The sequence below is a fragment of the Biomphalaria glabrata genome, chromosome 6 (genome assembly GCF_947242115.1).
Source record: "Biomphalaria glabrata chromosome 6, xgBioGlab47.1, whole genome shotgun sequence".
Taxonomy (NCBI): domain Eukaryota; kingdom Metazoa; phylum Mollusca; class Gastropoda; family Planorbidae; genus Biomphalaria; species Biomphalaria glabrata.
In genome coordinates this window covers 48,805,372-48,827,424 of record NC_074716.1, presented here as the reverse complement: position 1 = coordinate 48,827,424, position 22,053 = coordinate 48,805,372, and the positions used below count along the sequence as shown (strand labels likewise).

The window sequence follows — 22,053 nt, the reverse complement described above, 5'->3', positions numbered from 1 at the left end:
CAATGCTTAGAGGGTTATAGGCTCTTGATATTATTATTAGTCACCAGTCAGTTGGTGTTAGGACTTTAGGGGGGATAACTTCGTATTACGGACAGAGATTCGACTGTGGCCTTTTCAGTATTTAAACTTCATTCAAGTACATAAAGGTCTGGACTTAGTCTTTCTAGTTGTTACATGTGTAGGTCTTGTTACTTCGTAGTTTAAGCGCATCTAATACACTCGTACAAGAAACCCAGACATCTCCAGAGTAAGTCTGTCGAAGTCAGAAAGCCATCAACAACTACAAGATCAAGGCCTATCACACAATGTTATGAGTGTAAAATATAAAGAGACAACAGTTCCACACATTTGAGACTCCCTGCAAACTGATAAGAAAAAGAAAACCAAAGTCCGGACATAATGATTGCTGTAACGACTTTATTTATGAACTACACGTGAGAAAGAAAAAAAAAGTGTTATCACTGGGTGCATATCACTGGGTGCATATCACATTGTCCTTAAATCCAGGAGCTGGTACTACTGTTCAGCTCACACCAGTCCATAGATCTAGATATTGTTTCGGAGCATTATTTCTTATTTTTTTTATTTACGCCTATTTTTGGAATGATATTTATTTATTTCATTCCTGGATCAGATCAAATGGTGCGCTGTGATTTCTGTTGAAGTAGAAATAATTAATTTAAATGTGATTTTGTTTTCCTGTGAATTTTGTGAGTCACTGGCCTGCCTATTGTTTTTAGATCATTTAATCACATTTTTTCAAAAAATGTTCAACTCAATAGCGTTTAATAATTTTTCTTAATTAATCATTTATTAATCATTAACCTTCGGACTCGAAGTCAAGCTTTATTTAATTTAGTCATTTGAATTTGATTTAGTCTGCATAACGCTACAAGAAAACTGCGTTGTCTGTAATCATTGGTTATTGGAAATGAAACTTTAAAAACAAAATATGTATGCTTTCTTGTAAGGTGGCGAATTCCAATGTACCATACATCCTCTAAAACTATCAAATCATCATTGGCTTCCTTCAGTCGTAGAACGACTATGGTTCATCTCGAACACTTTTTTCATGTGGCTGTGGAGCCCTATTTTTGGAGAGACATTCCCGTCCACATATATTGTATGTCAAGGTGGCTTTCGCTTTGGTGGTAGAGGAGCTAGCCTTTTTCCGTATAGCACGCTTTTCTTCAAGAGCTGAGGCCCATGTTTTCTCGCTGCCCATAGCTTTCTTGGTCACCGTCTCTCTCCAACTAATGCGGTCTAAGGCTATGTCTTCCCAATGGTCAGTATCAATGTTCACTTATTTTAAATCCCGCTTTATCACATCCACGTAACGGGGGTGGAGGCGACCAGTTTTTCTTGAGCCAGACGCAAGTTGCCCGTACAGAATGATTTTTGGGATGCGATTGTCCTCCATCCGGCGAACATGTCCGAGCCAGCGCAGGCGGCGTTGCCTGAGGACCGTAAAGATGCTGGGAATGCCCGTTCTCGCGAGGATCTCGCTATTACACACTCTTTGTTTCCATGTTATTTTCAAGATCTTTCGAAGGCTGCGCAAGTGGAATGAGTTTAGTTTTCTCTCTTGCTTTGTGTAGGTAGTCCACGACTCACTGACGTACAGTAGCTATTTTGGTCGCTATGGTGAGCTTTTGGTTTTCCCAAACTATTGGTCGAAGTCTAGCGAAGGTTGATGCGGCCTTCTTTATGAGTTTTTTTTTTTTATCTCCTCTTCTAGTGACAGGTCACCTTGAATTGTAGATCCAAGGTAGCAGAATTCGTTTACTGCATCTAGCTTGTTATCGTCAATGAGGATGGATGGTGGTGCTGTAGCAGGTGGTCCCATAACATTAGTTTTCTTTGTGCTAATGGTTAGGCCATACTCTTTGCAAGCCTTAGAGAAGCGGGACATTAGTGACTGAAGCTCCACTTGTGAAAGTGCCACTACTGCTGCGTCGTCCGCAAAGAGCATATCTCTTAAGAGGGTGGTTCTGATTTTAGTTTTGGCCCTCAGTCTAGCAATATTTAGTAGTTTGCCATCAAATCTGGAATGCAGATATATGCGCCCAAAGATCCCGACATACAAATCCAAGGATTCGAGACTTGACTCCCGGTTCAGAAGCCAAGCGCTTTACCGCTCAGCCACCGCGCCTCCTTTTCTTTAAAGGATAGGGAATATTCAGGCCAAGTTTCATCAAAACTGCACAAATGCACATCATTTCTGTTATAAGCTTACAAATAGAATCGTTCAAATTAAAGTTGCTGTACAAAGTAGACTAAATATCATTGCTATTGATTATTATTGATATAAAAAGCAAGTTATCTGTATGGTAATTATATGGTAGGGTGCTTTCATCGCTGATTAACTTCCGTAAATCGGAAAATTGGATTTAATTGCTGAAGCGGGAAGCTGAATGCTAAGATTGATAGAATAAGATGGACTTCTACAAGAATAGCCAATCAAACGACGGAACAAATAGGATCCAAAAAGTACCAATATGAATAAAATATTAAGAAGTCATTTTAAATGTGTAAAACATATTAATATAGTTACTTTATTAAGTATGATTGTTTAAATTTTATTCAGAACTAAACATCATAAAAGTTGTTTTAAATAGGAAATACCCACCCAAGATACGTCTGTAATATTAGGCAGCTAACTGCAAATCTAGTTCATGTCTCACTTTGTAACGTCAAGGCGTAAGCCTACAATATCTAGCATTAGTATTTATGACTTGTCAACACTTATCAAGCTTCTATTTCTCTAAATAAAACGCACACTTCTCGACAACCAGATCTAAAAATCAATGTTGTTCACCTCGGGATTTTGAGTCTAGACAAACTATGAACACACCAACGGATCTCAATCTTAGAAGCCGTAGGATCAATACGCTGTCTAACAAGAAGCTGTGTGAAAACATCCTGAGATAGAGAGATGAGAATCGGTTACCTCCTGACCTACTACACAGTCTCCTGTCTAATGATCATTGTTTACGGTGAGTTATTCTAATTGTAGAAATATCCGTTATTAAGAATTGTTTTATTGTTTTGATCTTTCCAGATAGATAGATAGATAGATAGATAGATAGATAGATAGATAGATAGATAGATAGATAGATAGATAGATAGATAGATTGATTGATTGATTGATAATTAGATAGATAGATAGATAGATAGATAGATAGATTGATTAATTGATTGATTGATTGATTGATTGATTGAGATATAATTAGATAGATACATAGATCACATGATCAAATTTGGTGGAGTTTGATTAAGACCAATCGTCACAGAAGGCCGGAACACTGACCTGCAACGTAGCAGCCTTTGGGCAGTGGAGACCAATAGATCGTGCCACGTCAAGGGTCTGTATCGCAACGAGCTATTGGTCTCCATTTTCCTCAGGTTGTGACGTCGCAAGTGTATAGGCCTTCTACAACGACTGGTCTGGTTTTGATAGATGTTATATGCATCGGATTATGAATTAGGGAGTTTAATAGATGTTATATGTATTGCATTATGCATTTGGAAGTTTGTTAGATTTTATTTGTATCGGAGCATGAAATTGCATAATAAAAATGAGACTAGTTTGGTAGATATAATAAGAATCGCATTATGAATTTGTGAGGAATTTGATAGATGTTATATGTATATTTCCTCTGTCACAATTTTCTAGAAGAAAGCATTTCCTCTTAGCAAAACGTTTTGAAAAGAAGCATTGCATCTAGGCAAACTTCTTTTTTTTTTTTTACTGCAGATTATAGAAGAAAGCGTTTTCTGTGAATTGAGTATTGTTTCTTTTCCAGTAACATCCGCTGGTAATTTCGTAATGCGTCTTTCCGCCAGAGATTTACTGCACTAGAAGCGATCATTTGGTGACGTTTTTGTTTCTCTGATTTACAAACCATAATGTTACTCTACAGGTAATTACAGCATAGTCGTTGAAGAGCACAGGCCATACACATTTGAATGCGAGGTTGAAAGAGACAGCCTCGTTTGGAGCATCGCCGCTAAGAATGTCACGCAGAGTGTCGCCACCTGTCTCCCGGAATGGAATGTAGTTCAATGCTCCTTGACCTCTGAAGACTTTGAGAAATGTGAGTCCGTTTATTTCAAATTTCTCCTCTAAGACCTTGCGATCTATAGGGCAGCACAACGACCAACCGCTTTTGCTTTTCCCCAACTGGTGTCAGGTACACTACTCGTGTGGCCAACGAGCTGGTAATTCTTTTCTCAGCGATACACATCAACTGATAAATTTCTAGAAAAATTGTTAGAGCCGTTTTTGAGATCAGCGTCCAGGTTCCTCAGACCTCCATGAAGTTCTGACTTGATTAGAGAAATGGTAAACAAAAAAACAAAAAAAACAGCAACATGCAAACTATAATTTAAAAAAAATAATTTTTGAAAATCTAAGCTTGTCTGAGTGAAAGAACCGCATAACTACTGTATATCTCAAGGCTGCAAGATTTACTTCCCTTTTTAAATAAAAAATATTAATTATAAGGTAATTCGAGAATGGAAATTGGGAGAAATAATGTGTACAATATTTGTACCCTATGAATTATTATGGGGGGTGCGGTGGCTGAGCGGTAAGGCGCTTGACTTCCGAACCAGGGCCTGGGGTTCGAATCCTGGGATTTTTAATTTCGGAATCTTCTGTCGCCTCTGAGTCCACCAAGCTCTGATGGGTGCCTGACATTAGTTGAGGAAAAGTAAAGGAGGTTGGTCGTTGTGCTGGCCACATGACGCCCTCGTTAACCGTAGGCCACAGAAGCAGATGACCTTTACATCATCTGCCCTATAGATCACATGGTCTGAAAGGGAACTTTTCTGTTCATACTGTAACCTTTACAATGAAATGTAAATTGGAGTTATGAAAAATTTTTTGGGTAACTCATAATAAGTGATTAAAAAGATATTAGGTCCACTTGTGTTTTTGGCTGGAAAAAAAATAATGTATCAATTAACTTGAAATACTTTCTCAATCAGAAAAGAAAATTGAATTCAGAAATTTTAAGAGTTTAAGCAATTAGGAAATAAATTGTGTATTTTTATTCGATAAATAACATATAATAGGCTGTTGATTTGTAAAAATAATGTATTTCGATGATTATCATAATAAAAAAAAACACGATAAAAGTCTTGGGTAAATAGTTTACAGGAAGTTTGTTTTTCAATTACGATGCTGGGCATGCGCATAAAGAGACATCGAATTAACCTTCTGACTTATAGGCCTATATTAACTAAAAATCACTAAATTTAGAAAGCCTTCAGGACAGAAGGCTCAAAAGTAAAGTAGCAATCATACATAAAACACTGAACCATAATCTTCAAATACAAAAACAAAATTTAATAAAATACTCTGAAAGACACAAAGATAAAGGCACATTCCTCGTCCCATATGCTAGGACAAATTTGTACAAATACTCCTTCTTCCCTAGTGCTATTAGAGCATGGAATGGGTTGCCTGAGCTAGCCAGGAAAACCAGTGACTTGGCAGAATTTAAGTCATTGGTTAATATGCATGACTAAATGCATGACGAGTAGGACGTAATCATCTTCTTTTTTGAAGTAACGTCTGTATTATATAAGATAAGATAAGATAGACATTTTTAAAACTGAAGGCCCACGGCTAGAAAATATTTACTATAGTCAATCAACATTCATTCCTGATCTGCGCACACCAAACCCGAACGTAATATTCAATAGTGTTTTAGAGAAATCTCTACGCGCACAGATATTCAATGGTTTATTGCTCTAGCGACCTAGTTATGTAATAAACAGTCCAATAGTAATTCCTATATCAAATTACATTTGGCACAATTTGTACAAATGCTCCTTCTTCCTTAGTGCTATTAGAGCATGGAATGGGTTGCCTGAGCTAGCCAGAAAAAAACAGAGACTTGGCAGAATTTAAGTCATTGGGGAACATTCATGAATAGATTGACATAGGAACACTATTAGAGCATGGAATGGGTTGCCTGAGCCAGCCAGGAAAACCAGTGACTTGGCAGAATTTAAGTCATTGGTGAACATTCATGAATAGATTGACATAGGAACACTATTAGAGCATGGAATGGGTTGCCTGAGCTAGCCAGGAAAACCAGTGACTTGGCAGAATTTAAGTCATTGGTGAACATTCATGAATAGATTGACATAGGAACACTATTAGAGCATGGAATGGGTTGCCTGAGCTAGCCAGGAAAACCAGTGACTTGGCAGAATTTAAGTCATTGGTGAACATTCATGAATAGATTGACATAGGAACACTATTAGAGCATGGAATGGGTTGCCTGAGCCAGCCAGGAAAACCAGTGACTTGGCAGAATTTAAGTCATTGGTGAACATTCATGAATAGATTGACATAGGAACACTATTAGAGCATGGAATGGGTTGCCTGAGCTAGCCAGGAAAACCAGTGACTTGGCAGAATTTAAGTCATTGGTGAACATTCATGAATAGATTGACATAGGAACACTATTAGAGCATGGAATGGGTTGCCTGAGCTAGCCAGGAAAACCAGTGACTTGGCAGAATTTAGGTCATTGGTGAACATTCATGAATAGATTGACCTAGGAACACGCGTAGGACGTAATCATCTTCTTGTTTGAAGTAACGTCTGTAGATATAAGATAAATAGGTACAATGCATGTTATAGACAGATCCCATACCATTTGTTATAGTAGGCCTCAACACTGATCTGCGCAGTCGCAACCTGTGGGTAGTGGAGACTGGAGACCAATAGCTCGTTACCAGGTCGTAGGTTGCACGACGCTGAGCCGAGCTGTTGGTCTCCACTGACCAGAAGTTGCGACCTCTCTGGTCAGTGTTGAGGCCTACAATAATGACTGGTCTTGGTTAGCTACCCGTGTACCATCTTCACGCGTGAAGTTATTCTCACTTATCTAAAAGAAATTGTCAGTCCTTTATATTTTTATCTCCCTTGACGTCACAGGCGTAGAATCTTCAAACTTGTTGACCTCATTGTCTTGCTGATAGCCTTTATTTATGGACAGGAAAAACGAGTGCTTATTTGAGCAGAAGCTGCATAACACTAGCATTGCATAAAACTTGTACCTTGGTACATCTTGTACAGAGCTTGGGTAATCTTGGGCTACTTGGTCTGAAGATAAATTGAAAGATTAAAAATAATGTCATGAGTGTCTTTGAGTGCATACTTCTTAGTCTCTTGTTGACATGCCTGGGGAAGGAAGGGGAAAAACAACATGAAATCTACATGTGAACTGAGTCTAAAGTGAGGAGTTGCTGGTATTAAGATATACACACACTCTTCTCTCTCTCTCTCTTTTCTCTCTCTCTCTCTCTCTCTCTCTCTCAATCTTTTCTCTCCCTTTCTTTTCTCTCTCATTTTTTTCTCTCTCTCTCAATTTTTTCTCTCTCTCTCTTTTAACTCTATCACTCTTTTCGCTCTCTTTTTCTCTCTCTCTCTTTTCTCTCTCTCTCTCTATTTCTTTCTTTTCTCTCTCTCTTTTCTCTCTCTCTCAATCTTTTCTCTCCCTCTCTTTTCTCTCTCAATTTTCTCTCTCTCTTTTAACTCTCTCACTCTTTTCGCTCTCTCTTTTCTCTCTCTCTCTCTTTCTTTCTCTCTTTTCTTTCTCTCTCTCTCTCTCTTTCTCTCTTTTCTCTCTCTCTCTTTCTTTTCTCTCTCTCTCTTTTCTCTCTCTCTCTATCTTTCTTTTCTCTTTCTCTCTCTCTCTCTTTCTCTCTTTTCTCTCTCTCTTTCTTTCTTTTTTCTCTATCTCTTTCTCTCTTTTTTCTCTCTCTGTTTCTTTTTTTTTTCGCTCTCTCTTTCTCTCTTTCTCTCTTTGCTCTCTCTCTCTCTTTCTCTCTTTGCTCTCTCTCTCTCTTTTCTCTCTCTCTTTCTCTCTTTTCTCTCTCTCTTTCTTTCTTTTTTCTCTCTCTCTCTCTCTCTATCTCACTTTTCGCTCTCTCTTTCTCTCTTTGCCCTCTCTCTCTCTCTTTTCTCTCTCTCTTTCTCTCGTTTCTCTCTCTCTTTCTTTCTTTTTTCTCTCTCTCTCTCTCTTTCTCTCTTTTCTCTCTCTCTTTCTCTCTTTTCTCTCTCTCTTTCTCTCTTTTCTCTCTCTCTCTCTTTCTCTCTTTTCTCTCTCTCTTTCTCTCTTTGCCCTCTCTCTCTCTCTTTTCTCTCTCTCTTTCTCTCGTTTCTCTCTCTCTTTCTTTCTTTTTTCTCTCTCTCTCTCTTTCTCTCTTTTCTCTCTCTCTTTCTCTCTTTCTCTCTTTCTCTCTTTTTTTTTCTCTCTCTCTCTTTTGTCTCTCTCTCTTCCTCTTTCTATTACTCTCTCCGTTTCTTTATTTTTTACAATGCCTCTATTCAAGTCAGAAGTTCATGGAACCTGGACCCAGAAACCTGGATGCAGCAGAAATTTGGATCCAGCAGAAACCTGCATCCAGGAACCTGGACAGCTGATCTCAAAAAAGGCTCTAACGATTTTCCTAGGAAATGAACAGTTGATGTACATCGCTGAGAAAAGAGTTACATGCTCGTTGTTCACACGGGGAAAACTCTTATTTGACCTTTATAATTTTTCAAAGTAAAAAAATAATAAATGTAAATTTGGCTGCAGACTACATTTAGGTCTAGAGCCAACACGGTGAAGTCAGTCGTATTACCGTAATTATGTAATAACAGTAAATTTAAAGTTGCTTCAATTTTATTGAAGTTTTTATAAGCGTTGGTTATATTTTTACGTAGATGTAGATCTAGACTAGATCTTAACGAGTTCTAAATCAGAACTGTGTTGTAGCAACGATCTATAGGTCTAAATTGTCCACATGTTGTGACGTTGCAGGTTAGTGTTGAGGTCTTCTACGACGAATGGTCTCGATCTAAGTGGCCCATCTGAGTGGCCCATCTGAGTGGCCCATCTGAGTGGCCCATCTGAGTGACCCATTTGAGTGACCCATCTGAGTGACCCATCTGAGTGGCCCATCTGAGTGACCCATCTGAGTGGCCCATCTGAGTGATCCATCTGAGTGGCCCATCTGAGTGGCCCATCTGAGTGATCCATCTGAGTGGCCCATCTGAGTGGCCCATATGAGTGATCCATCTGAGTGATCCATCTGAGTGGCCCATCTGAGTGGCCCATCTGAGTGACCCATCTGAGTGATCCATCTGAGTGGCCCATCTGAGTGACCCATCTGAGTGACCCATCTGAGTGGCCCATCTGAGTGATCCATTCTATTGTCAAGAGAAAAAAAAAGTTCCTTACATTAGGAATCTATCTATTGCGTTGCTATGAACTTAGCAACATATAGTTAAACCTATGTAGTAGTCTTATCTACAATCTCATGTCTAATACCTGTATCTCTTTATTGCTAATTTAACTCTTTCCCTCCATAATTATTGTTTCACATTCAGACGGAATTCTTCATTTTGCTCATGAGTATTTCACTACCATATTACGATTAAGCTTCAATAGCCTTGTCTCGTTGTGATCAGAAAATGTTTTAGTTGGTATAGGGTTAAAAGGGAATGCATGCTCCTACTATATAACATAAAGAAACGTTTTTAAAATTAAATATTAATTTAATTTAATGATGGTCAAATCAACGATGGTATCGTCGATTAGGAGAGAAAGAGATAAAGTTGTGTACGGTACAGGAACTGTATGACTATCACAGTGTATCTAATGACCACGTTTTATGTCCCTGTCACGTGATCGGTTTGTTGTTATTATTATTTCTATTTCGCTTCTCAGTTTTTAAATAGATATATGTAGAGCAGTGTTTCCCAAACTGTGTTCCGCGGAACCCTAGTGTTTCAAGAGGCCTGAATAGGTGTTCCATGAACAACTGGAATAATAAACTAGAAGCCCCACCCCCCCAACGTCAATGGCTGTCTGGTCGTGCGGTTTGCGCTGGACTGTCAATGATCCCGGGTTCAAACCTTGCTCGCTCCTATCCCCCGTCGTCCTGCGGTAGGTTTGGACTAGGAAATAAATTATCTTCAACTCTGAAGGAACATCCGAAACATGTCAAACATTTTACAAACAATTAATTCTCTCTAAAAAAAATAAGCAAGATGTTCCGCTAAATACTTAGAATGTGCGAAGTGTTCCGTTAAGGAAAAAGTTTGGGAACCACTGATGTAGAGTAATATTTAGTATTTTTACTATTTAAAGACGTTCAGATAACAAAATGAGAATTAAATTATAACTCATAGTTCGGAGTTTTCTAATCTTGAGTTTCTCCCCCTGTTTCAGTATATTTGGTACAGGACAGGCACCCCTCCCCAGGGTCTGTCGTTCATTGGTCATCGTTGACAGTTTTCAATGTGAACCAGTCATTGAGTCAGGTCATCTGTCAACAAGGTGCCGACCTGAATGTAACTAATGTCACTGTTGCAGGTAAACTGTAGACTGTTACTATGAAAGACAGAGGTCCCATACTGCATTTAACTATTACTAAAGTCATTAATAACAGCCATAATCTATTGAGAGAAACACCATTGGTTAAAGTTGTCAGAATAAGAGAGAGAGAAACTAAGAGAGAAAGAGATAAAGAAAGGGAGAAAGTGAGAGAGAGAAAGAAAAACAGAATGTCAGAGAAAAAGAGAGAGAGAGAGAGAAAGAAAATCAGAAAGTCAGAGAAAAAGAGAGAGAGAGAGAGAAAGAAAATCAGAAAGTCAGTCTTTAGTATTAATGAAAGTAACAATACTATATGTCTATCTGTCAAAAATGTTTCCCCGAAAAAAATACCTATTAAAATATACTGGTAATATAATCAAGGCTTTAATACATATTTACTATTTCCATCCTATTTTGTGCTTGTGTGTGTGTGTGTGTGCAAAAATTGATATTGTTTTATTTATATACATATATATTTTAAGGTACTCCTAGGCATATAATAAAATGATAAAATCCTATAGACACATTTATTTAAGACCATACTTTTATTTATTTATAGTCTATAAACATACATTGGATTTAAAAATAATATATTTACATTCAATTTTGGTAGCTGAGAATCTTTAATCATTAATAATCGCTGTCTATTTATCTGATGTGCATGCTGTTAGATCAAAGTAGTTCATACAGAGGCGTAGTGAGGGGAGACAAGGAAGGGGCGCCACACGCAGAGAGGCGACTAAAAAAATAGTTAGGCAATACAATCTAAGATTATTTTTATTATATTATTACTAGTCGACCGGCGGCGTAGCATACCCCGCTATTTTGCAGGGCCGGCCTTAGGTGACCGCAGTGGGCTTCGCACTTATACGACTGCAGTTGGCCCCGCACTTTCATAGGACCCACGTTAAATCTAGATGTATAAATTATTAAATTAAAACATTGTATAACTTAAAACAGATTTCATGCGGCCTCCTGTCAATTTACCAGGAGCTCCTGGAAATCTCCTGAAAATGCAAAATATACGAAAAAGTCCTGGAAATATCCGGAAAGTATTAAAATCTTTAGAAAATACATACGAATCTCCTGAAATATATAGACACAAATTGTCATTTTGGGGTGTCATTCAATATGGAAAATGCCAATCCTACACGCTATTAAAAAAATTTTGTAATCTAATGAAGGAAGCTTCTCACGCCTCAAACTAATGAAGAATTACATAAGTTCAACAATTCTCGTAGATAAATTGAAACATTTGTTGATTCTTGCTGTTGGGCGTGATCTATGTAGGAAATAGAATTTATATGATATACTGTATGACTTCGCTACACGCAAGGCTCGTAAAGTTCTTCCGCAGAAATAAAAGAGTGATCTTTCCTTTACTTCTTCTTCTCGTCCAAACTCTTGAGCGAATAATAGAATTATATATATATATATATATATATATATATATATATATATATATATATATGGAATCTTATTTATTTATAAGCCTACATTTCTATGTGATGTTCATGGAAAAAAAATTGGGTGGGTGAGGGGGCGCACGTTTCTCTTACTACGCCTCTGAGTTTCTAGTTCAACATGTTAACCCCCAAACTTGATGTCATCTTAGTGAAACCTCGCGAGCTGGAGTGTGACGCACCGATCAAATCGTCTGCTGGGGATGTGTACAACATCACGTGTAGATTCTTGGTGCTCCCCAGGGGGAAGTGTACGCTGAGTACAACCGTAAGTTGTTTTTTTTGTTTGTTTTTTTTTTGGGGGGGGGGGGCGATGGGGGGGGGGGAGGTTGGACAGAACAAAAATAGGAATAAAAAGAAAAAAAAACAAGGAAAAATATTTTAAAAATACTATTTTAAAATAAATCTTGTTATAAGGGGGGGGGGGGAAGGCAAATACTTGCAGTTCTCTCAATGCTGCAATATTTATTTCCCCCTTTGCTATGTAAAGCAAATTAATTAATGACCACTAATCAACTAACTGGTTAATTTTTTAAATGATCAATGTGTTTGTCATCTACAATTTTAATTGTGCAAAGTTTCAACTTGATCCGAGAATGGGAAGTGGGGGGGGGGGGAGTGTACAAGAATCCTGACAGACAGACAGACGGAGTGAAATAATATAAACATTGTATAGCTCTATACTTTAGTATTGTCTGGTTCTAAAAGTTATGTTATGGTATTGTTATAGTAATGTGTAGTGGACCAGAAATACCAAGCTCTCTAACTTTTCTCAAATGTCTATTTACGTCGGTAGCCTCCCCTGGTTATGCATACCATCAATACCGAGTACTGGCACCGAATCAGTTGGGTTCACAACCTCTACTCCACCACCTGCACCATCCAGGCCGTCCTTGACCTCAGCACCTACCACAACGTTTCCATGTTCCAGGTGATTGCGGAACCCGACTTGGACCAGTTTGTCCAGCGCCCGAATCTCTCGGTTACCAGCCACTTGCTGTCGCTAGAATCCACAGGTAAATGACCTTTCTTGATAATCAGTAATGCTAGACCAGTGATGCCCAAATTACGACCCGCGGGTCAAGCCCAGCCCGCAACGCATTGCTATCCAACCCTCGAAACTTGCTCCCAAATAAAGAGTCTCAGACAATTGGTCCTAAATCACTACGCAAGTGGTATATTTACGTGATATTCCAGGCTGGAGAATTCGGGCACCACTGACCTTTACTCTTGATCAGAAATATCAATTATAACTAATTATAAAATAATTATTTGGCTTCATCGTTAATATGCATATGGTAACAATCGTAATACTGTATGATTGCAAGGTAAACGGAATCTATCATTCGCTTACTCTAACGATCATCTGTATTGAAGTGCTTGATGTGAAGATGTCTTGATGTTACTATAAGATTGGGTTGATCAGACAATCCGTTTCTGATGTTCTGATTTTTTAAAAACAATTATTGAACATTCTAACAATATATCGTTATCGCGGAGATTCAAATGCAAACTATTAATTCAAACCATGAAGATCCTTTAACAATAAATATAAAGCTTTAATCCTGGAACTAGGAATCACTTTAATCAAATATACACACTGTACAATACAATGAAACAAGTTAACTCTCTTCGTTCCATCTCATAACTACAACGGACTTTCCCGGTTCTTTCAGAAAATTTATATTATTAAAATCGCTCCTTTTTAGAATTAACTTGCTAGCTTCTGTTCCAAGAAAACATGCTTGTTTCATGAGCGCGTCGACAATTAACCTTGACCTTGCTCTATAGACGCTTGCGGAAAACTAATAATAAATACTTAACAGCTGTTTTCTGCTACGTGACATATTCTTTTTTTTTTTTTTTAAGGAAACCTCAGAATTTGCGCTATTCAGCTTTAGCTTTATCATCATAGGAATCCTTGGGCCTTAGGCCTCTTTTCTTTGCCTCTTTTGTGGGCTTTTTTTTTTTTAATGAAGTATGCGCATCTCTATCTCTGCATTGGAAAAATGTTTCCAATTCAGAAATGTAATACATTAGTTTCTGTCACAGGAAAGGTAAGGTAAAGAATGTTTAAATATTTATGCACTGCATTATTTTTTTCAGATAAAGTTATGACATTCACGGCCAATTCGCAGTCAATGGACCTAAAAGTGGCCATGGGGGCTGAGCTCTCCTTCGTCTGCTACATCAGCAACGCCCCTGGGGTCCTTCTCCGCCTGTTCAAGGGCTCCACCGTCATCGCTCTGCACACCCCCCTCCACTCTGACCGTCTTCACTTCGTCATCGAGTCCACGGACTGTGACGACACGGCCACCTACACGTGCCGGTCTGATCACGTGGTCCGGCTGGAGCAGAAGCTTAATGTCACTATCAGGCCTTGTGAGTACTGTCATGCCATTTGTTGTTGACATTGTGTTTATGTGTATGTGTTTGTTATTAATATGTAGAGTTATTCCCCTTGGTAAGAAAGTTCATATCAGAGTGTTGTGTGTAACCTCGTACTGTGAGAGTGTGTAAATAAATGGACTCATGAATCTGGCGTTATAGTGTTGGCGTTGTTTTTAGTTATTAAGTGTAGCGTTTCTAGCTTAACATTTGTCACCTTAAATAGAAAGATTTGTAAAACGAAACGAATCGAGTGTGTGCATGTAGGACACTGCTGTCCTTGTAGTAAAGACATATGTCTTCTTTTTGTAGCTTCGTTCATGTAGAAAGCAATTAGTTCATGTCATAGAATGTTCATTTGATTTTTTTTTGTGGATTATCTTTACCATTGACCAGTGGTTCTCAAGCATTTTTGACCCTGGGACCCTTTTATAAAGTCGAAACTTTACAATGACCCATAATGTAGGACGTAGAACTGGAATCTGTTTATGTTACCAGAATTTGTGGTCTCCTTGGTGTAAGTTCCGTGTTTGTGTATGTTCCTTGTTTATGGAAGTTCCTTGTTTGTGGAAGTTTCGACAAGCTGCTTCTGTACTAGTACGGACTCTTCTGCGATTGGGATCTGGGTTTGGCCTCGTGCTCAATATCCAGTCGGAAATATCCAAGTGAAGAATGTCTTCAAATATTCTGCTTAGGTCGCCATAGAATAGTTCTTTATAGACATATATTTAACTGTAGTGAGGGGCGAGATGAATATGATTCAATTGATCATATCGCATTATCTGGCTTTCAGAGAAATGATCTCCCTCATAGTTCGTATGGTCTGAGAGAGGGGGTATTTTTTTAAATTTTACTTTTCTTTTGGGACCTTGACGCATAAGCCTGCTGACATGATGTACCATCTCATGGTGTATTGTCTATGGGCTATGGGTTTCATTCTACATGTTAAACTAACGCTGTGAACTGTGTTGCAGGCTCTACAGACAATGAAGACTCTTCACTTCCGTATGTGATTGTCTCCTCTGTAGCCGTGCCGATATTAACAATCATCATACTGGTGCACGTCGTATTCTGTGTCCGCTATATCAAGAGGAAGCACAGGCAACGAAGAAACACGGAATCTCACGACGCAGCCAACCTGGACTCTGTGGTGATGACCGGCGCTTTGACCGAGTCTATGGCTCGTGGCGATGGGTCTCAGCTCAACACGCCCAACCACTCACGTCATAACAGCCCCCTGATCTCGCGTCGGACACCCCCAGCCCAGTCGACCCGCGTCACCCCTGTTCATTCTCCTCGAAGCACCCCGCTCCATTCTCCCCACAACAGCCCTGCTAGCTCCAGGAGAAACACCCCCGTTCATTCCCGACACGTTAGCCCTTTTCATTCGCACCACGCCACTCCCGTGCATTCCAACCGCAGCAGCCCGACGCCACACCCTCTCACTGGGGACGACTATGACGACATTGATGACGGCTATGACAACATCAGCTTCGTGGCCGACCCACCCAACTACAGCATGCTGTTTCAGAACCAACACGGCGCCCCAGACGCCACAACGGCATCAGATATGTTAGAACAATTGCCACTGCCGCCCTCGTACTCTTCGGTAATGCTAAACAATCTCGCAAATCTCTCCACAACGAATACGAGCACTCGACCAAAACAGTCTTCAGTTAACAGTAAGTATTGTAAATCTAAGGCAGCTCGACTAAGTTATACAGTAAATAAATACATGTATTTATTCACCAGGACAAACACATAACCTTCTACATTCAAAAAGTCCTGTTCCTAATTCTACCAATCCTTTCTCCACCAAACCTGAATACCAACGACAGCCTTCCCTGCTTCACTCCAGGTCCCTATTACAGACTTCAGGCAGCACTAAAGTCGGCTCCTTAGTTCCAACAATTCAGACTCTCCACAATCATGTGATACACTGTTCTTTCCTCTCTCCCAGCGTCTTCCTGTTCTTGTCCAATAGTCCGGTCGTACACAAGCACCCATGCAAGGCAGAGCCACGACATGGTGTTGTGTTGTCAGCACGGAGACCAACTATCGTTACTTTTCACGGAATAAAATCTTCTCGACCTTAAGCTCGGCAGCTGATGTCTGAGTCACCTGGCCCCTAAGAGATTTAGGTCTATGTTAGGTCTATGTAATACGTCTAGTCTAGAATAATTTTGAACACGTGTAGATGTTTATGTAATAATCATTTACTAAATGATTCTATGTTATTTCTCTCTCTTTTTTTTTTCATATTGCAGATCAAAATATTATCGACACTAGATTTTAATCCCATGTTTATCAATGTCATGTCTTGTGCGTATCAAATGTGAATGGTAAGTTGCATAGCTTAATGCCGTGTCTAAAAATGCAGGTATATTAATCAGGTAAATATTTTGTCAAGCTATAAATTTATCTGGCAAACATTTTGTCAAGCTATAAATTTATTTGGCAAACATTTTGTCAAGCTATAAATTTATTTGGCAAACATTTTGTCAAGCTATAAATTTATTTGGCAAACATTTTGTCAAGCTATAAATTTATCTGGCAAACATTTTGTCAAGCTATAAATTTATCTGGCAAACATTTTGTCAAGCTATAAATTTATCTGGCAAACATTTTGTCAAGCTATAAATTTATCTGGCAAACATTTTGTCAAGCTATAAATTTATCTGGCAAACATTTTGTCAAGCTATAAATTTATCTGGCAAACATTTTGTCAAGCTAAAAATTTATCTGGCAAACATTTTGTCAAGCTAAAAATATAGGCTATCTGTCAAACACTTTGTTGAGCTATAAATATATCTGGCTATCATTGGATTCTTCGCGATACTAAGATAATTTGTCTTTGTTTTACATGTTTCGGATGTTCGTTCAAATTTGAAGATTATTATATCCAAACCTCCTGAGACAACAGTCCAGAGCGCATACCACCCGCCAAAGCAGCCAATCAGAATAGATCACTAGCTTGCACACATAATAAGGTATACAGCCGTGAGTAATATTAAAAGCGTTGTAAGGAAAGCATACTGAAAAAGGTTCAAAAGTTGGAATACGCTCTGCCAAACTGCTTAACTTTAAGAATCGATTGGTCTTTGTTCTTTAAATAAAAAACATTAACCTAATCTAATAATTTGATCTTTTGAAACTCTGGGGGCTGGGGGTAGATATAGATATAAGGGGGATAAGCCTTTGTCGCCAACTTTTCAAGTGTATAGAAGAAAGCTATTGACAGCAAGCGGCTTCCGAGCGAGACAGCTGGAGATCTCAAAGGCCACTCATTTGAGACCAAAAAGAAATCTACTGACGAGGACAGACGTAGACGGTGAAAATAGAACCTAAACCGACCAGCGGCAGACAACGGTTAGGTCTACTATTGAGTGGCAAAATATGTAGGTCACAGCTAGGGTTGCCTATTCACGTGAAATATTGCATTCCTCCTTAATCTTCGGGCTCTAAGACAAACCTTGTTATAATTTCCATGATATAAACTATCTTTTATTAAAAATATAACTCTCAATTTTTTTCCTTAGATGTCATGTCTGTCACATCAATACTGTCACTGTCAAATGGTAGATGCACTGCAAAGATTTGGAAGACTGAGCATGCTATCATGAATAAGCAGAAGTCTTAATAAAAGTGTTTAGTCTTAGTGAAAGGAAGCGAGAGAGAGAGAGAGAGAGAGAGAGCTATTATAGTATTGTAGTAAATTTATGGCAAGCAAGAAGGTAACAATAGAAGCTGTATTAATTTAGTTATAAAATACTAAGTGAGCTATGGCCTTAAGCTATCAAGTCACAGGGGGTCTTGTCTTAAGCTTTACAAGTCCTTTTCTACCTAAACACTAGTACAGACCACCGACACACTTCCCAGTGTCGCTCCAGGTCCTCAATACAATTCACTGGTAGCAGGAAGGCTGGCTCTTAGTCCCAGACAGCTCAGACTCCCATAACCTGCAGATCACTTCCGCCGGATCTCAAACAGTCCTTCCTCTAGAACCGGGGTCGGCAACCTGCGGCTCGCGAGCCACATGCGGCTCTTTGGTTGTGAAGCTGCGGCTCTTTAGTTCCATACGCATATATTAATTATTTTATCGAAACATTTTTTTAAATAGTTCTGAAATGTTTAACTAACATTACGCATCGATTCTATTTCTCAGCCACTTGTACTCGCTTTTCATCACACCCCTTCCCCGTGACACGCGTCGTCACTGTCGTCAGTCCGTCGGAAGCTCTCGAATGACTCAGTCGTCGGATGTTTTTATGTAGGTTTTAATTCTCTTTCGACGTAAGACAAATGGGCATTTTCACCACTCGCTTTGGCTGTGACGTATAGTGTGTTGTTTTAAGTAAATGAATTAGAAGCGATTACATTCTCTAAGTTAGAAGCAATCTGTGAGTAACGCTAATCTGGTAGACTTTGCGGTACCACTAGAAATTGACAAAAAGGCAACCCATTTACAGGTGAGTATATCAAGACTGCTTCCTATGTGCATCTGAAGAAATGTTCCGTGATTTCAAAAACACACCATAAATCTTGAAAAAAGAAAGATTTGCCACTATTCGCTAAAACAGTGCAAGATAGAATAGCTAAAATGTCTTCAAATGTAACATATTTGCAAGTGGATGATATTCAGCTTTCTTCTGTCTTATCACTTGCTGTAGATGAGTCATGCGACATATACACAGGGTACATGTTGCCCTTTTTGTCAGGAATATGTCTTCCTAAGTTCCAAAGGAAGAACTTCTAGGATTCCTACCGCTCTCATGACAAACTAAAGGGGAAGCTAAAGGGAATGCCGTACAAGAATACATTGAAGACAATAAGATCGATTTCAATAAAATCATTTCAAAAGCAACTGATGGAGCCAGAAATATGACAGGAAAAATAAAGGGACAACAATGATTCTTCGAAGCAAACTAAACCTTGGAATTCTTACATTTCACTACATAGTACACAAAGTAGCGCATTGTGTCCAAAACAATTCAATCTAAAATAGTTAGGGTCATAAATTTGGTAATCAAGATTGTTAGCAGCATCTTGTCAAAAGCATTCTACCATCGTCAGTTTAAAGTCCTCTTAAAGGAAATGGAGACTCGGTATTCAGACCTCCTACTTCACAATAAAGTGCGACGCTTTCCAAAGGTTGAAACGTTTTGCTTTGTGCTTGAATGAAATAAATACATTCGTAAAGGAAAAAGACATTTATCACACCGAATTAGAGAACGACAAATAGTTGCAAAAAGTTTACTTTATGGTGGATAAAACAGAAAAGTTAAATAAGCTGAATCTAAAACTGCAAGGAAAGGGAAACATAGCCTATGTTTTGGTAGAAGAATTGGTTTGTTTTGAAGAAAAATTAATTCTTTTTACAGAAGATATTCAGAGCGGTAAGTTACTTCATTTTCAATGTCTAAAGCAGTATCGTTATAAAATCAGTGAAACTTCTGACACGAATTACTTTAGCACAGTTATAAGAAAAAATCCATGATGAATTTCTTGACAACTTTGAGCAGTTCCAAACCAGCGAAACCATTCTAGCATTCCTGGTACACCATCTCAACACACATAGTCACGAAATCTACACAAAGGTGTATGGAATTGAATGATGCTGGATCAAATGCAATAGCTCGATTTAAAAAGTAAAGCTTTGTGGGTTAGAAAATTTACAGAGTTAAAAAGCAAGTTGGAAGTGTTGGAGGTACAGAAATGTGTGTTTGTAACGCAACAAAAATGGACAGATTTAGAAGAAATGCTGCGAGTTGATTCTACGCATGGAACAATCTTCCAGATTTCAATAAAGTGTGGTGAAGAAGTTGGCATTTGGAATGCTGACTATCTTTGGATTGACATATTCGTGCGAGCAAGGGTTCTCTTGCAGGAATATAATGAAAAGTATGAAGCCAACTAATAAATGAAAATTTAAAGTCGTGTTTCAAACTAGAAACATGCTATGAGCCAAATTTATCCAAACTTTCTAAAACCTTTGCAAAGCCATCTCTCACATTGCATTTGTTTGCTCCATCGTTTGTTAGTGAAGAATAAATAGTGTGAGTACTATTTATATTTGGCAGGCGAGAAACAACTTTTGTGGCTCTTTAAAAATTTGAAATTTTGTAAATTGTATATTTTGGCTCTTCCGACTCAGAAGGTTGCCGACCCCTGCTCTAGAATCTATTTGTCGTCTATACCTCACAGCGCTCCCCCAGAACCCCTTGCTGGCAAGGATTGGGTGTTTACAGTTTTTCCACTTACTCAATAAAGAACATATTCTGGGGTTATGTATATGGCCCGGGGGGGGGGGAGAGAAAAAAATCTCCCGAAACTCCCCCACCCCTTTCGAAAGAAAATCCTGGCTACGCCCATGATTTATATAGTGTTATTATTTGTAATGACTGCCTTTGTAGCAATTGTGCTTTGTTGCAAACAAATACAAATTGTTAAATTGGTGCGTTTTTTCGTTGAATTGATTGAAATGTATTTCGGCGCGCAGCTATGTAAAGGAAATAATGACACTCGTCTGCGAGCTACTATCAGTGCTTTCTATAATCGTGCCTATTTTCCTCTCTAGGCTTGGGTTTCTAAAAATGTTTACTCGTCTCTAACAAAACAAAATGGTATAATAGAGTCGTAGGCTCGATTATTTGATTAGCTTGCAAACTGGTCCACAAATGAGATTGGACCCTAGCGCTCAGAGCATGCTATAAGCATGAAAGTAGCGCTGTATAAAATGCTATAATTATTATCATCCACAAACTAAGTAAGAGGGAGGTTATAATGAGAGGTTTAGATGTCTCCCAACACAACAGAACAGGAACCCTTATTGCACGTGTGACACAGGTCTGAAACGACATGGTAACGAGCTATTGGTCTAAACTGCCCACAGGTTGTGACGTTGCAGGTCGGTGTTGAGGCCTTCTGTAACGAATGGCCTCGCTCGTACGCTTTTAGATTCGCGGACTTAGTTACACTCTGTCCCAACAGTTTAATAGCATCCATAGCATACTGTTACTGTGCATGCCGATTGTGAAAATATTTGTAAAACTATGTATAAGCTATTGACTTAAATTCAGTATTATGTTCTTATTTAAAATGTTACATTTGTTACTGCAACACTGGTGAATACCTTTTGTTCTTCGTTACTAAAATTGTATAAATATAAATAATAAAGATATGTTCTTAAAAGTCTTGATATATTTATAACCCTTCTTATATTTAAGCATGCACAAGAAAAATTCTCAATATTATTTCGTTTAAGTAACTCTAAGAGGTCAACTTTTAATTTTTTTAAATTCTGCCTTACAATATTTTCGAAAATTAATAGTGCATTTTTTTCTAGAGAAGCTGTGCGAACAATTACTGAAATTTCTTTTAGGTTTAACCTGAAACAATCTGATCCACCCTGCTCGCTAACCCTTGACCTTAACCTCATCTGCCCTATAGATCGCAAGGTCTCAGTGGCATAGCTAGGGTGGAGGTAGCGGGGTGTCCAAATTTAAAAATCCCCCCCGGGCCCCCAAATGTGTCTGAAATTTATTTTTACATTAAATATTACGCCATTATCTCATGTCATGAAGTCAATGTGCAGGAGCCCATAAAGAGGTCAAGGCCCCCGGGTCCCCCAAATCCCTAGCAACGCCACTGCAAGGTCAAATCACTCCCCCCTCCTCTTTTTCCGTTTCTCCAGAAGTAAGCAGATATCACAGCCTTTTGCAAACATTTATTGTGTATAAATATTTCACAGACGCTGTAGGAAAAGGGAAAAAAAACAGCACTTGATTTCAATGTATCCCAGAGATTTCCATGGA

At 38.6% G+C, this 22,053-nt stretch overlaps 1 protein-coding gene across 1 annotated transcript; it reads left to right on the top strand.

The window, feature by feature from the left end:
- The first annotated feature begins 454 nt into the window (after positions 1 to 454).
- Positions 455 to 21,413, top strand: LOC106056420 (uncharacterized). The gene is made up of 10 exons (XM_056033548.1): positions 455 to 642; positions 2,796 to 2,996; positions 3,924 to 4,097; positions 10,245 to 10,388; positions 12,004 to 12,119; positions 12,648 to 12,867; positions 13,958 to 14,233; positions 15,214 to 15,921; positions 16,507 to 16,581; positions 17,779 to 21,413. Exons 2-9 carry the CDS (start codon positions 2,936 to 2,938, stop codon positions 16,533 to 16,535), a joined length of 1,728 nt encoding a protein of 575 aa, XP_055889523.1. The 5' UTR covers positions 455 to 642; positions 2,796 to 2,935; the 3' UTR covers positions 16,536 to 16,581; positions 17,779 to 21,413.
- Positions 21,414 to 22,053: the final 640 nt, after the last annotated feature.